The sequence below is a fragment of the Eublepharis macularius genome, chromosome 10, assembly GCF_028583425.1.
Source record: "Eublepharis macularius isolate TG4126 chromosome 10, MPM_Emac_v1.0, whole genome shotgun sequence".
NCBI classification, from domain to species: domain Eukaryota; kingdom Metazoa; phylum Chordata; class Lepidosauria; order Squamata; family Eublepharidae; genus Eublepharis; species Eublepharis macularius.
In genome coordinates, this window is record NC_072799.1 from 19,578,943 (window position 1) to 19,592,473 (window position 13,531).

The 13,531-nt window shown below is 45.5% G+C and overlaps 1 protein-coding gene across 1 annotated transcript in view; it reads left to right on the plus strand.

The window, feature by feature from the left end:
• Nucleotides 1–13,531, plus strand: part of LOC129337026 (probable E3 ubiquitin-protein ligase HERC6) — a 47,178-nt gene that overhangs the window by 31,347 nt on the left and 2,300 nt on the right. Inside the window, 9 exon segments of the mRNA XM_054990472.1 lie at nt 808–997; nt 2,921–3,072; nt 3,877–3,993; nt 5,160–5,258; nt 6,526–6,696; nt 7,791–7,937; nt 10,536–10,702; nt 11,943–12,009; nt 12,752–12,822. Of these exon segments, the coding sequence (XP_054846447.1) occupies nt 808–997; nt 2,921–3,072; nt 3,877–3,993; nt 5,160–5,258; nt 6,526–6,696; nt 7,791–7,937; nt 10,536–10,702; nt 11,943–12,009; nt 12,752–12,822 (1,181 nt within the window).

Consider the following 13,531-nt stretch of genomic DNA (forward strand, 5'->3'; position numbering starts at 1 on the left):
AAGCCTTTTGGAGTATTGCTGTTTGAAAACTTATTTTAGGATACATCAGTGTCACTGACCCATGCTTTTAGTTGACAGTGATGCGGAGCCTGTGTGGCTTGCATAGCCCTCAGCCTCTCTGCCCTGGCTACCCCAAATCACGTAGAATAAATTATAGTATGCCTTGTTGAGCAGGAGTGTCACATTTCTCTGTTTTGGTTCTCAAGATAAGGTGGGTACTTGTGCCGGCAAGTCACATCCTCTGACATGGAAGTTCTTCCCATTCACATCACCTGTGAAGGACCGATGAGATAATGCAGCTATCCTTAACACCAGGGAAAGGCACTTTATAGATTCTCATAACCAATGTCCTTTATTGTTAACTTCCCATGATCCAGACTTGGGATCAGTTCTTGAGGAAAATTCCAGCTCAGATTAATTTGCTATTGCCTGTAATTTTAACACAGTTGTTTTAAAATTTAGGGTGTAGTTACACATTATAAGAAACATGGGCCACTGTTCTCGTATGAATTTCCCCCTCTGTCCATAGTGGGTTGTACAACTTGCCCTGGGTTCTCCTGGTGTCATCAAGTTGTGAATTTCCTGCTCCCCCACTCTGTGTCCTCGCCTGGTGTGGGCTATGAACTTCACGGCACATTGGCAGCTAGTGTTTCTGGCAATGGATCGTTTCATCCTGAAGCACCATCTATTCTGACTATTTTAGGTGTGATGTATTGCCAAAAACAAACTAGTGCTGTATGGAATACACCAGGTATGTGCTTTTCAGTCTGTACCTGACTAAAAGTACTGTTTTCAAAATGGCCGCAGGTCTCTTTCTCTCTGGTGAACCATCTGATCTCCTCCCTTCCACTGAATTCTCCTCACCAAGAGGCCCTTTCCTGCTGCCTTCTGCTGCCTGAGTGCTTTGCAGCTCTTGAAGCACAGAACTTTCAGTCCTTGGCTCTGCCCTTCGCAAAAGCCATCAATGGCATGAGCAAGCGCTCTTCTGACATTCTAGGTGAGTCCTACCCAGTCTCCAATATGATGCACAAAAGCACCGTGATACCTGCTGGCACTTCTCTAGTGCCTGCCATATGCTCCTGGGAAATGGGCAGGGGCACTGTAAAGGCAAGACCCTCGTGCCGATAAAAGGACTTTCCCTACTTTATCTGCTGTCAGTTGTTGGAGGTGGATCTCCAAGTAGGTAAGCAGCTCTGCAGATCTCCTGTGAGGAGAGCCACACCACCCTACAGGTGAGCTTTAGTGGGAGGGGTGGCACCCAGAGCAGATCATGCTGCCCAACACCTGGGCTGCGGTGAGCCCGGGCAGGTGGGTGAAACTGTCTGCGGGGCAATGCTGGGGAGAGCAGAGGGCCTGCAACTGGGAAGGCAGAATTACAGAATTGCAGCTGAAGTGGCTACTCTCCAAGGTGCCTCACTTCTTCAGTTTCCATTTGTTGTCTTTCCATAACTTTGTCATCTTTTGAGACTTTCTCAGATCAGATCAAAGATGGCTTGAGAAAGCATGTGGAAATGACAAGGAAGCCAGGGAAAGAAAGGAAATGGAAAATGAGGAACCTTGGAGGAACCTTTCTTCTCCCAAGATGAGGGAAAGCCCTCCCCTCATTTCATCTCTCTGGGCAATTCTGCTTCTCCCCCCCCCCATCCTCTAGGTTTGTAGATGTTTATTCACCTTCTCCTTGCCCTTTCCCTTTTATTCCCAAGGTATAACTTCCCAAGGTTATTCCCAAGGTATAACAAAAGGCACAGATTGGACACTTGTCTGCTTCCCTCAAGTTTTGATGGGAAATGTAGGCAGCTTGGCGGAATGTTGGACAAGTGACAGTTGAAAAGTCCATTGGACAGCAGTCAGAGAGCGAAGCTGCGAGACCAGGATGCCTACGTTTCCCATCAAAACTTGAGGGAAGCAGACAAGTGTCCAGTCTGTGCCTTTTGTCACTTGTGGTTCTGCTCTAAGAGGTTGATTAACTTCACTCTCTCACATTTTGTGCTTGGCTTTGCCTCCTCTGGCAGCCATTTTGTGATGTAGCCCACGACCCTCTGTAGGGTTACCAGCCTCAAGATGAGGGCTGGAATTCTTCTGGAATTACAGCTGATCTCTAAACTACAGAGAACAGCTCCTGTGGAAGAAGCGCATCTTCAGAGGGCAGACGGTAGAAGATCACAAACCCCACTGAGCTCACTCCCCAAGCAGTGCCCCCAGGAATTTCCTAAGCCAGAATTGGTACTGTTAATCCCTCTTGTCAAAATATCAAATGTGCCCACAGGCTATGGTCCCCAGATCCCTGTACCCTCTTGGTGGGAGGTGAGGGACCTGGGACTTACCTCTTGTTGTTTCCTTGCGCATGTGCTTCACACGCACTCCTGCGAAGCATGATAACATCACTTCCAGGAGTGCAGGAGCATGCCTGCAGCCTGCATGTCATCGTTTCTCGCCGGGAACACACCCGGTATGCTTTTTCCTGGGTTGCCTGCCAGTGGCAGGTGATCACTGTGTGGTGGCAGGGAGGGTTGGCTGGCAACTAGGCAAACCCCCGGCAGATTGCCCACCACTGGCGGGCTACTGGTAAGCCTACCACTGGCGCCAAAAGATTTGGAACCTTTGAGTTAGGATGTTAGGCTCAGGTTGGGGGAGACCCAAGTTCCAATTCCCACTCTGCGATGTAGCACTTTGGATGATCTTGGCCTAATTGCTGTCTTGCCCCCTGACCTGCCTCACAAGATTGTTGTGGGGATAAAATAGATGAGAGAACCTTATACTCTGCCCGAGCCTTCTTGTAGGAAGGGCTGGATAAAACGTTTAGATGTTTCCTAACATTCCTAACTGAGCAATGAGTTGCATGGTGAAGAATGTATAACCCCTTAATATTTTTTGAAGAGAAGGTTTACATATTCCCCCCTCACCCCTCTTTTTCTTCCAGAAAAATATTGGTCGTCCTTGCCAGCCACGTTTTTTGACAACATCGTTCAGGTGCTAAAGAAGGCTGTGGTGTCTCAGCTGCCTTTTTATCTTATTCGTCCCCACTGCCAAGAACTGATTCCAATCCTGGAAGTGCTTCAGGACCTGTACAAGGCAGGCATTCTTTGTCACCTTTTTGAATGGCTGGGGGCCATGATCACACTGTTTGTCTAAATCTTTCTATAAATACCATTTGTATTTATAGGAAGGCCACCACGTGCTCAACAGGGCGCAAGCTGATACCTGATCTCTGGTATCCATACGGAGTTAGAGGAGTGATTGAAGCATCGCGGAACCGCGCAACCCCCAATACTCTGCACTCTTGAAAAAGAAATCCCGAAACAGGAGTTCAGCTTGCGCCCTGTTGAGTGTGTGGTGGCCCTCCTTCCTCCCTGCGGGCTTGGCGTCCCGACTGCGGATTCTCCCGGTTGGGAGTTGGTCATCGGAACGTGTTTGTCATGGACCGCTGCAGTCAAGAAAGGACTATATTCTTCAATTATTGAGAGACTCTATTGGGACGATATACCCTGGGGGAGGTTGGGCTTATTGGTTTGTGCATTTTTGTGTTGATTTGCAATGCCAAAGGAGTTGGCATTATCAGCCTTATTTATAAAAAGTGGAACTTTATATAAAAGTTTGTGGCAACTTTTGCCACAGTAGTGTGTTTGCCTAATTAATTATATTGTGTTGGTCTGTAGAGCTTACTGTTGTGGGTTGTGACTCACGTACTCTTGTTGCCACACAGTGTTGCCCTCTGTATTTGCTTTTGTGATGTATGTGGTAGAGCAATTAGAGCAAGGCTCCCGTGGGCACTTCTCCTGATGGCCACCATGTGCTTCAGGGAAGCAGGGGTGTGTGTGTCACTGTGAATTCGTACTAACACAATTTTTCTTTTCTCAAATGGCATACTCTTTCAAGGTAAACAAGAAGGCTGGCTGCAAACTCCAGCTGAGCAACTTCTATATTGATGACCTCTCCCAGAAAATTAACCTTTTTGTTGATTTAGCCAGATGGCACACCTGGATTGATAATCTTGTGAGTATTGTTACTGTTTGTTCTGTCTAGTTTGTGAAAGCTACATAAACCTATCTCCTACAAATTGCCAAGGATTCTGTGTCCTATGTGTCTACAAAGCTTAGGGGGGCCCACTGTTCCAAGGCAGAATGCGCTGTGTAACAATTCCAGACCTAGCATCTCTAGTTAAAAGTGTCTCAAGTAACAGGGCTGGCTGAGGTCTCAGTGTGAGACTCTGAAGAGCTGCAGCTGGTTAGAATGGACAGTACTGGAGTCAATGGATAAATAGTCTGATTCATAAGAAGCAAGATTTTGGATGCTCCCTTTGGCCTTTCCTGTTCCTTCTCCCCTGCCATGAGTACGCCTGCATTCACCTCTAGTTTCTCTTACCTAAAACATTACAATGCATGCCCTCTTTGAACTTGTGGAAACTTGGGGTTTTGAGACTGTTGAGTGGGTGCCTCCACAAAATGGCTGCCATGAGGAACTGGGGACAGTCACAAAACATTGGGAGGTTCTAGGCCGTGTTCTCGTACGATAGAGGCCGGTGATTCTGAATGTGTGTACCTTGTAGACACAAAGGTGATGCCTCTTGGGCTCTTAAGAAGCTGCTTCTGTTCCAACAAGGTGGAGAAAAGCCAAGTTTGTTTGTTTTTTACTTTGGGGAAGAAATGTTTTGAGGAAGAAGCAAATGAGCACCAGGAATCCCATAAGCAGGCACCGTGGTGCCCATAGCTGCCCTGCTGTGAATCTGTGTGCTACATATTTCAAGATCATGCCACTTAATTAACCTAAAGTTGCATTGACTTCTGAACACCTTCTCTGAAAGAAAGAGCGAGAAAGGGAGAAAGAAAAAGAAAATTGTCATTTTTTTCAGTTGATGCAAGGAAAGGGATGACCTCATATTACGACATTTCTAGAAGCTGACCACTCATTTATGTACTTTTTGTTTTAAAGGATAGCCTTTATGTGTCATTGGAATCAACTCCCAAGTAGCAACGGGGTTGCAATTAAGCAGCTTGCTTGGGAAATGTAGCAGCACAGCAGGAATCACCCTTCCCCCATCATTCTCTTCCCTTTATCTAAAAAGAAGGAAGAAACGTGTTGATGCCGGGTAGCGGTTAATGGGGCAGAGAGTTGGAGAGGGTAGAATGTCTGTCTGACCTATGCGCCCTGTTTCCTTGCAGAATCCTTCCCCCCTCATCTCTTTCTGCCGCTTTCCTTTTGTTTTCAATCCCATATCCAAGATGCAACTATTTGATCTTGATTCTGCTACTCTGCAAGAGGTAAGGTGTGGTATCTAGAAAGGTGTTTTAATCTATTGTGTGGGTTTTTCTGCTCCACGTGGAGGTATTGTGTGCCCATGTGGCAGCAGAAAGGGGAAAGTTCTCCTTCCTCACACAGCTTTTGCATGGGGAAAAAGCTTAGGAGAAAGGCAGGAGGTCTTCCTCCCCTGGGAGCAGTTTTCTGAGCTCATTGGCACTCTATTTTTTTTAATAGACACCAATCCCCATGCTGACATGCAGGGCTTTCTTTTCTGGGAAAAGAGGTGGTGGAACTCAGTGGGTTGCCCTTGGAGAAAATGGTGGCCCCGCCCCCCGATCTCCAGACAGAGGGGAGTTTAGATTGCCCTCCGCGCTACTGACGGCAATCTCAACTCCCCTCTGTCTGGAGAACAGGGGGCGGGGCCAACAGCCATGTGACCATTTTCAAGAGGTTCTGGAACTCCGTTCCACTGCGTTCCTGCTGAAAAAAAAGCCCTGCTGACGTGTCTGTGTGGAGCACAGGTTGGCTCTGTGGAGAACTCATAAAAGAAGTAACCTGTAGAGTAACTGTGAGAAGGAAGAGGAAAAAAGTCAGCAAGGCAGGACTGGAGAAAAGGCTTTAGCTGTGCTTTCTGGTTTCCAGAGGCAAGACCTTATCCAGCCACAGAGTGTGTACAAGGCTAGAGAAAATGAGGAGGGGAGGTCCATTTTTTTTTTGAAAAAGTAACACGAGGTCTGAGGTGCAGAAACTATCTTGAGGTTCGTCTGCCTGTAGCTCCTTGTCTAGCAGAGGTCATATTCAGCATTGCCCAGAACAGGATACTGTAAGATTTCTACTGTTTTCGCTTAGCTGTAGAAGCAAGTGATTGACGTAGATAACAGGTGCTATACTGGATGTATGGGGACCTTCTCCTGAGCAGTCCCAACAGGGATGGGTCCGATGTGGACTGTGATGTCACACTGAGCACGCCTCCCCTGCTCCTCCCCCAGTTATGCTCAGAAGGATCTAAGTGACTAAAATGGTGGTGAAAAGTGCCATGAAGTCACTGGCAACTTATGGTGACCCCTGCACAGGCTTTCAAGGCAAGAGACATTCAGAGGTGCTTTACCACTGCCTGCCTCCATATAGTGACCCTCATTTTCTTCAGTGGTCTCCCATCCAAGCACTGATTAGGGCCAACCCTACTTAGCTTCCAAGGTCTGACAAGATTGAGCTAGCCTGGGCCATCCAGGTCATGGCAAATGACTAAAGTACTACATAAATATTTTCCTTTTATTTTTCCTCCAGTGCATAAAGGCAGAAGCCCATCAAATACTTGTTAACAACCACCTGAACAAAATTGATGAATATCCCAAACTGCCAGTCTTTCCCTTGCGGGTACGACGCCATAACCTTGTAGAAGATACTTTGCACAAATTGAGTCAGGCGGAAGACATATCCCTGAAAATGCAGTTGTTGGTAAGTTGGCGTTAGGCGGTATTGTCGCCAAGCTGTGGAAATGCAATCAACATTTGGCTCTGGAGTGGGTAAAATGTGGCTGCAGATCCACCTGTAGGTTGCAAAGGACTTAAAGGGTCCAGGCAACTTGGAAAAAATGCCTTGGAGTATTTAGGAAGGCACTAAAGGGCAAGATAATTGGTCTCCTTCCTGCAGAGGAGGATCATCACCCTGTGCTAGCCAGAACACAACATCTTCCAGGTACTGGTCAATTCCTGGACACTGAAATCCCATGCTTAAAAATGTGTGCGCGTATTTTGTGCTTTTGAGTCACTTCAGACTTCTAGCTACCCTGTGTATTAACTATTTCTAAAACTCCTCTCATTGACAGTCTTGCTCTGGTCTTACTAACTGAAGGCTATGGATTCTTTTATCGAGTCAGTCCATCTCATGTTGGGCCTTCCTCTTTTCCTAGCATTGTTGTCTTTTCCAGTGAGTCTTGTCTTCTCAAGATGCGACCAAAATACAATAGCCTCAGCTGAGTCGTTTTAGCTTATAGGGAGAATTCAGGCTTGATTCAATCTTGAACCCTCTTTTAAATGGCCCTGAAGAATCCTCTTGACATTTCCAAACTTGTCCTTTCAAAAACATTCACATCACTCTTCCCCAGAAAGTCCACAAAGTGATGAGCAGCCAAATGAGATGAAACCTGCAACAGAACCCCCAAACAAGACAAAATGATAATAACTTAGAACTCTGCTGATTCCTGCCATACGAAAGGAAGCTAAACTACCTGATGGGCCAATTTGACCCAAAGTCAAGATAGAATTCTGTTTCCTTTCTCACATACAGCCTCCAGTAGTTTATGGGGCAGGGGCAGCTTTGCACAGAAGTATCTGGACTGTAAACCACCTGGCCTTAGTGGCTGGTGATTTCCATTATTGTACCACTACATATGAAAGGCCAAATCCTACATTTGAGGAGAAAGGTGACCCTACCGATGAAGGTGGGGGGGCTGTGAATTCCAGTGAAAGATGTTTGCTCTTTCTTCGCCTCACATTCTGTGAGTTCAGTACTGTTAGGTTAAAAAAAAATCTCTTTTTTTTTTTTGGCAGATTCAGTTTGAAGGAGAAGTGGGTAGACCAGAAGCTGGAGGGATTTTGGTCGAATTCTTTTTGTATGTGTTTGAGGAGATGGTCCATCCGGACTATGGCATGTTTATGTACTGTGAGAAGAATTCTCCGATGTGGTTTCCAGCTAGGGTAAGCTTATGCTTCAGAGAAGCTTCTAGGCACAAGGAAGCAATGCAGAATGGCACCTGCCCTCCCTGCTTACTCAGCCCAGCGAACGTCACAAGATTCCCGTGAGGATACAATAAGGGAGGGGGAATTATGTATGTTGCTTTGACTGTCTTGGAGGGAGGACTGGGTACAACGTGATGAATAGATAGAACAATGGCTGATTCCGCACACGTTGGATAATGCACTTCCAATCCTCTTTACAGATCATTTGGAATGGATTTTTTCGTGTGCGGAACAAAAACATCCACCTCAAACGATTGATAAAGTGCATTGAAAGTGCTTTATCCAAAGTGTGCGGAATCAACATGGTGTTGCTGTTTGGCTTTAAAAGTTAATCTAGATTGCAGGCTAAAGGAACTTTGATTGACTTGATTTAAATTTTTGAAATGATGTTATAAATATTAGAATACTATTTTCACTACATTTATAAATTTGTGGTCTCTGGCCTTGTTTTAGAAGTTTAAATTAGGAGATGGTCAAGGAAGGGGTTTAATTTCGAATAGGGTTGCTTTTACAGTGAAGAGGTTTAAATCTGATAGCCATTTTCTTTCCAAGAGCCATCCTTGGAATCATCATGAGGTCAATATTTGGAGGCATTTATAGAATGTAGGACTCCTGAGTTCCTGTCTGTATCTCTGTTTGTAAAGGTAGTTCCTTTCACACCCAGAACTCTGAGCAAAACATTACTGAATATCTGGATGTAGCTGAAACTTTTGCATTTGGCCACTGATGCTTTTCACAACTGCTGAAAAGAAGCTTGCACAGAGAAACTTGTTCAGGTTGTAGCGGCATCTATGGCCTTCCTAGCTTACATGCCCAAATACCCTTTGATGAGCCAGTCGCTGCGCGTGAACGTTACTAGACATGTGGCTTATAGTTGATAGCTGCTTGAGCTATCAGTGTGGTCTACTGATTTAGAAAGTTGGACTCAGATCTGGGAGATCTGGATTCAAGTTCCCACTCTGCCATGGAAGCTCACTGGGTGACTTTGGGCTGGTCGCATACTTTCAGCCTAAGCTACTTCACAGGATAAAATAGAGAAGGGAGGGAAAATGATCCATGCCACCGTGAGCTATTAAGAAGGTGGGATAAAAAATGTGTCAACGGGACTGTACTATGTGTCAAAGGCAGGGCTTTTTTTCTGGGAAAAGAGGGTGGTGGAACTCAGTGGGTTGCCAGCACAGGGGGCAACTCACGGTGGGAGGTGGTGCCCCTGGTACCACATACGCGTGCGCAAAGTGCGCACATGCTCCCAGGACCGTACAATGATGTCACTTTGGGTCAGCTGGAACAAGGAGGGAGTTTTTAAAAGCTTAAATTGCTCTCGGCGAAAATGGTCACATGGCCGGTGGCTCCACCCCCTGATCTCCAGACAGAGGGGAGTTTAGATTGCCTCTCCAGACAGATTGCGGAGGGCAATCTAAACTCCCCTCTGTCTGGAGATCAGGGGGCAGAGCCACCAGCCATGTGACCATTTTCAAGAGGTGCTGGAACTCTGTTCCACCATGTTCCAGCTGGAAAAAAAGCCCTGGTCAAAGGGAACATACTCATGCTCAAGCACATACTTTGCAAATAGAGAGTTTTGAATTTTGCCTCCAGCGCAAAGTTCTCAGGGTAGCAAAAAGGCAAAAGATTCTTATCTGTTGACCTGAGAAGCTGCTGCCAGGCACAGCAGATGCTAGTAGGCAGAGTGCCAGTAGTACCAAGTGCTGGTCACATTCAAAGTCACTCCCTATTGCCATTTATTTACTTCAAATATTTACACCCTGTTCTTCATCTCCTCAGACACAAGGCAGCTAAGAAAATAGCAAAAGCTTCAAGGCCACAAAAACATCATATCCACCCATCAGCAAGTTAAAAATCCACAATTAAAATGCACTGTTAAAAACAATTCACAAGGTTCAACGCCAATAAAGGCAGGTAAAAGTACAGATAGGTCTTCCCAAACAGCTCATCTTCCACCAAATGTTCTTTGGAATAAAACTGCCTTATACACCTTGGTGAATGCAAGAAGTGAAGGCACACAGAGGAAGAGATTTACAGAGACAGCCTGGACCCAACTGTGTCCATATGGACTATCTTAGGCAATGGTACTACCAGGAGAAAGCTGTCTGAAGAATGAAGCTGGTGCATAGGCGTATACCCTGACGCAGGGCTTTTTTTCAGCTGGAACACAGTGAAACAGAGTTCCAGAACCTCTTGAAAATGGTCACATGGCTGGTGGCCCCACCCCCCAATCTCCAGACAGAGGGGAGTTTAGATTGCCCTCAGCATCGTGGAGGGCAATCTAAACTCCCCTCTGTCTGGAGATCAGGGGGCGGGGCCACCAGCCATGTGACCATTTTCACTGAAGGTGATTTAAACTTTTAAAAACTCCCCCCTTGTTCCAGCTGACCCAAAGCGACGTCATTAGACGTCAGTTTGTGCGCGCACATGTGGTACCAGGGGCACCACCTCCCGCCAAGAGTTGCCCCCTGTGCTGGCAACCCACTGAGTTCCACCACCCCTTTTCCCAGAAAAAAAAGCCCTGCCCTGACCTTGTGTTCTCTTTAATTGCAGCCTTCTGCAGAAATGAAGAAGTATTACCTCTTTGGGATCCTGTATGGGCTCTGCCTCTACAACAGGGTCACTGCCCATGTCCCTCTCCCTCTGGCTGCCTTTAAAAAACTGATGGGCAAGAAACCCTCCCTCGATGACTTGAAAGAGCTGAGCCCTGTCTTAGGAAAGTAAGTGGCTTTTTTGGGGTTCAGTATTCATATATCTCTAGCCATGCTCTTCTTGCAGTAGTGCCAGTTCAAATTTCACAGCAGAATCTACCAAGATGATGTTAATTTTTTTTTAACCTTAAAAATTGTTAGAAGATTATGATATTTTATATATTTAGTTTAGTAACTTAGCAGAGTAACATATAGCAGAGTAATTTAGTCAGAAGCGTTTAAACCCTCACAAACGTGCATTAATTAATCCTCAGACAAAATTCATAGAAAGATAGAACTTACAGTTTATTGTAGCAGATTTCTCCATAGCAATATCTTCTGGTAATAACAAGGGAAAGATCCTATCTAAAGAGTTACATTCTCTAGGCTAATACCACGGCCTGAAACTAGGCAGCGAGGTTGTAGGTGCAGGTTTGTGGACAAAGAGAAGGGCTCCATGAGGAGTATGGTGACTTTACATCTTTTCCTTGGAAGAGCATGAGGGAAGGTGTGAAATCTCCCAAGAGGTACAGAGGCAAGAGAGGAGGAGTCAGTAGGCGTTCCCACCTTAGACAAGAGAGTGGCAGATTGCTAGACTTATACATTACATTCAAAGAGACATGCAGCGCCCCCCAGTGTCCAAAGGCAGGCTGAGTCACCTATTCCAACAAAAATAAATGCTAAAGGGTGTTCCAGGTCCGACCAGACTGCAAAACTGATGAAGCCACACACTGTTAAGACATGATGGAGAGTGCAGAATGTCACAGAAGCTTACATGTAGCTTTTTAAAAAAAAATTCCTGTTGAGGTTTTCTAGACTGAGCTTCTCTCCTAAAATGTAATGTATTTTACCTTGCCTGAGAGAAAAGAGATCAGTGAATTGTTACATTGGTCTGTTGCTTTTCCCTTTCACCGATAACATTTGCTCTTCTGCTCTCAAGTGGTCATTGCTGGAGCTCGACTTCCAAATGTCATGTTTTGGAATGAAATATGGTGACTGGCTTACCAGCAGTCACTGTGAGCAGTGAAGATTGGAGTGTGGCCCCAATGCAATGGCAGGCTGGTGGTGGTCTTGGCCCACCACTCCATTTAAAAGCATTACTAAATTTTACGTTGTAATAATTGAGAAAACATTCTTTTCCTAGTTTCAGGAGGGTAGCCATGTGGGTCTGTAGTAGAAGAGCAAGATTTGGGTCTGACAAAGGGAGCTCTGACTCGAAACTTCATATCCTAAAAATTATTTTCCTGTTTGTTTTGGTTTTGTTAACAAGGAGTTTGCAGGCGGTTCTTGATTGTGATCACGATGATACGGTAGCAGACCTCCAGCTGTGTTACAATGTGAGTATTGCCAAAAGATTGGCACACCTCTTGGGCTGGCACTGTAATGTTTGGTAATGCTTCAGAATTGCTTGTCTTTTTATGGAAGAGCATCCAACCAGCTAATGACATGTATTTCTCCCATTGATTTCAGCTGTTACTGTTCCTTAGCTGCTATATGTGCTTCAGTGGTGATGGTCATCTATCAGAGATGATGTGGGGTAGGGTGGGAGTGACCACACTCTTCAAAATACCTGGAAGGCCGTCACCTGGAAGAAGGCATGTTCTTTGGGGCTGCTGAGGGCAAGAGTAGATGTAATGAGTGTAGGTTTCAGGAGGGTAGATTTCAGCCAAACATTAGGGAGAATCTTCTTACTTGTAAGAAAAACTTAAATCAGTTGCCTATGGCTTAGGTGGGTGGGCTTTACAGAGGCAAGGACTTCAAGCAGAAGCTGAAGAGCCTTCTATCAGAGGTGCTCTGGCTTTGGATTCCTTGCATAGACCAGGAGATTGGACTACATAGCCCAGAGTTGAGTCTGAGGCTTTTTAGCTTGGTCTTCGTGGGGTTGCATCCGACCATCTTTCCTGCTTGCTTAATGGGAATTCCCCATCTCACTTCAACCCCTATCTCCTGCATGGCTTTTTGTCCATGCAGGTGCCAGAATCCTTGGACATTTTTTTCAAGGATCAAAACGAGTCCCGTCTTACATCCTCAGAAAAGCCAATAGAATCCATTTTTTTCAGTTTTTATGTTGATTTTCAGATACACTGGGACAACATGGACATGGATTTGATTCCAGATGGAAGTTCAGTAGCTGTGAATATTGCAAACAGGTAGGCGATGATGACTTCCTAATTTTTGCTTGGCAGTTCTGCCACACCCAAGGGTTGGGAGGGATCTTAAGACAGATATGCCATGTAGAAAAGGAGATGGAAGAAAGGAAAGTACAAAAGGTGTCTCTAGAAAAAAAATTGTGCCCTCTCATGCCCTTATCCCTTGCCGTTTTTATCAAAATCTCAGCTTATAAGAGATGCCATCAGACCAGTGGTCCATTGGTTCAGCATCCAGTTTTATATCATGGTCAACCTGTTGTCCTGGAAGGCAAACAAACAAGGCATAGATGCCACGGCCTCCCTTGCTTTCGATGCTTTCTAGCACCGGTATTCAGAGGTTTAATGTCTATGGATAAGGAGTTTGATGGACCTTTCCTCCGTGACAGTCTAATCCTCTTTTCAGGCTATCTATGCCAGGGCCCTCACTGCATCCAATAGCACTGAATGCCCCAATTTCATAACTAGTTGAATGAAGAAGTACTTCCTTTTGCCCATCCTAAATTGATTGACTTCATTGGATGCCCTTGAGCTCGAGGGAGAAAAAGTTCTCTTACCACCATATACATAATTTTATAAATCTCTGTCATACCCCCTCTTACTCATTTTTTATTCTGAACTGAAAAAATCTGCTCTTACTCACACTAGTGCAAATGTTCAGGTGTGCGTGCGTATATGCTGTCAAACTTATGGTAAACCCAGTAATATGCTT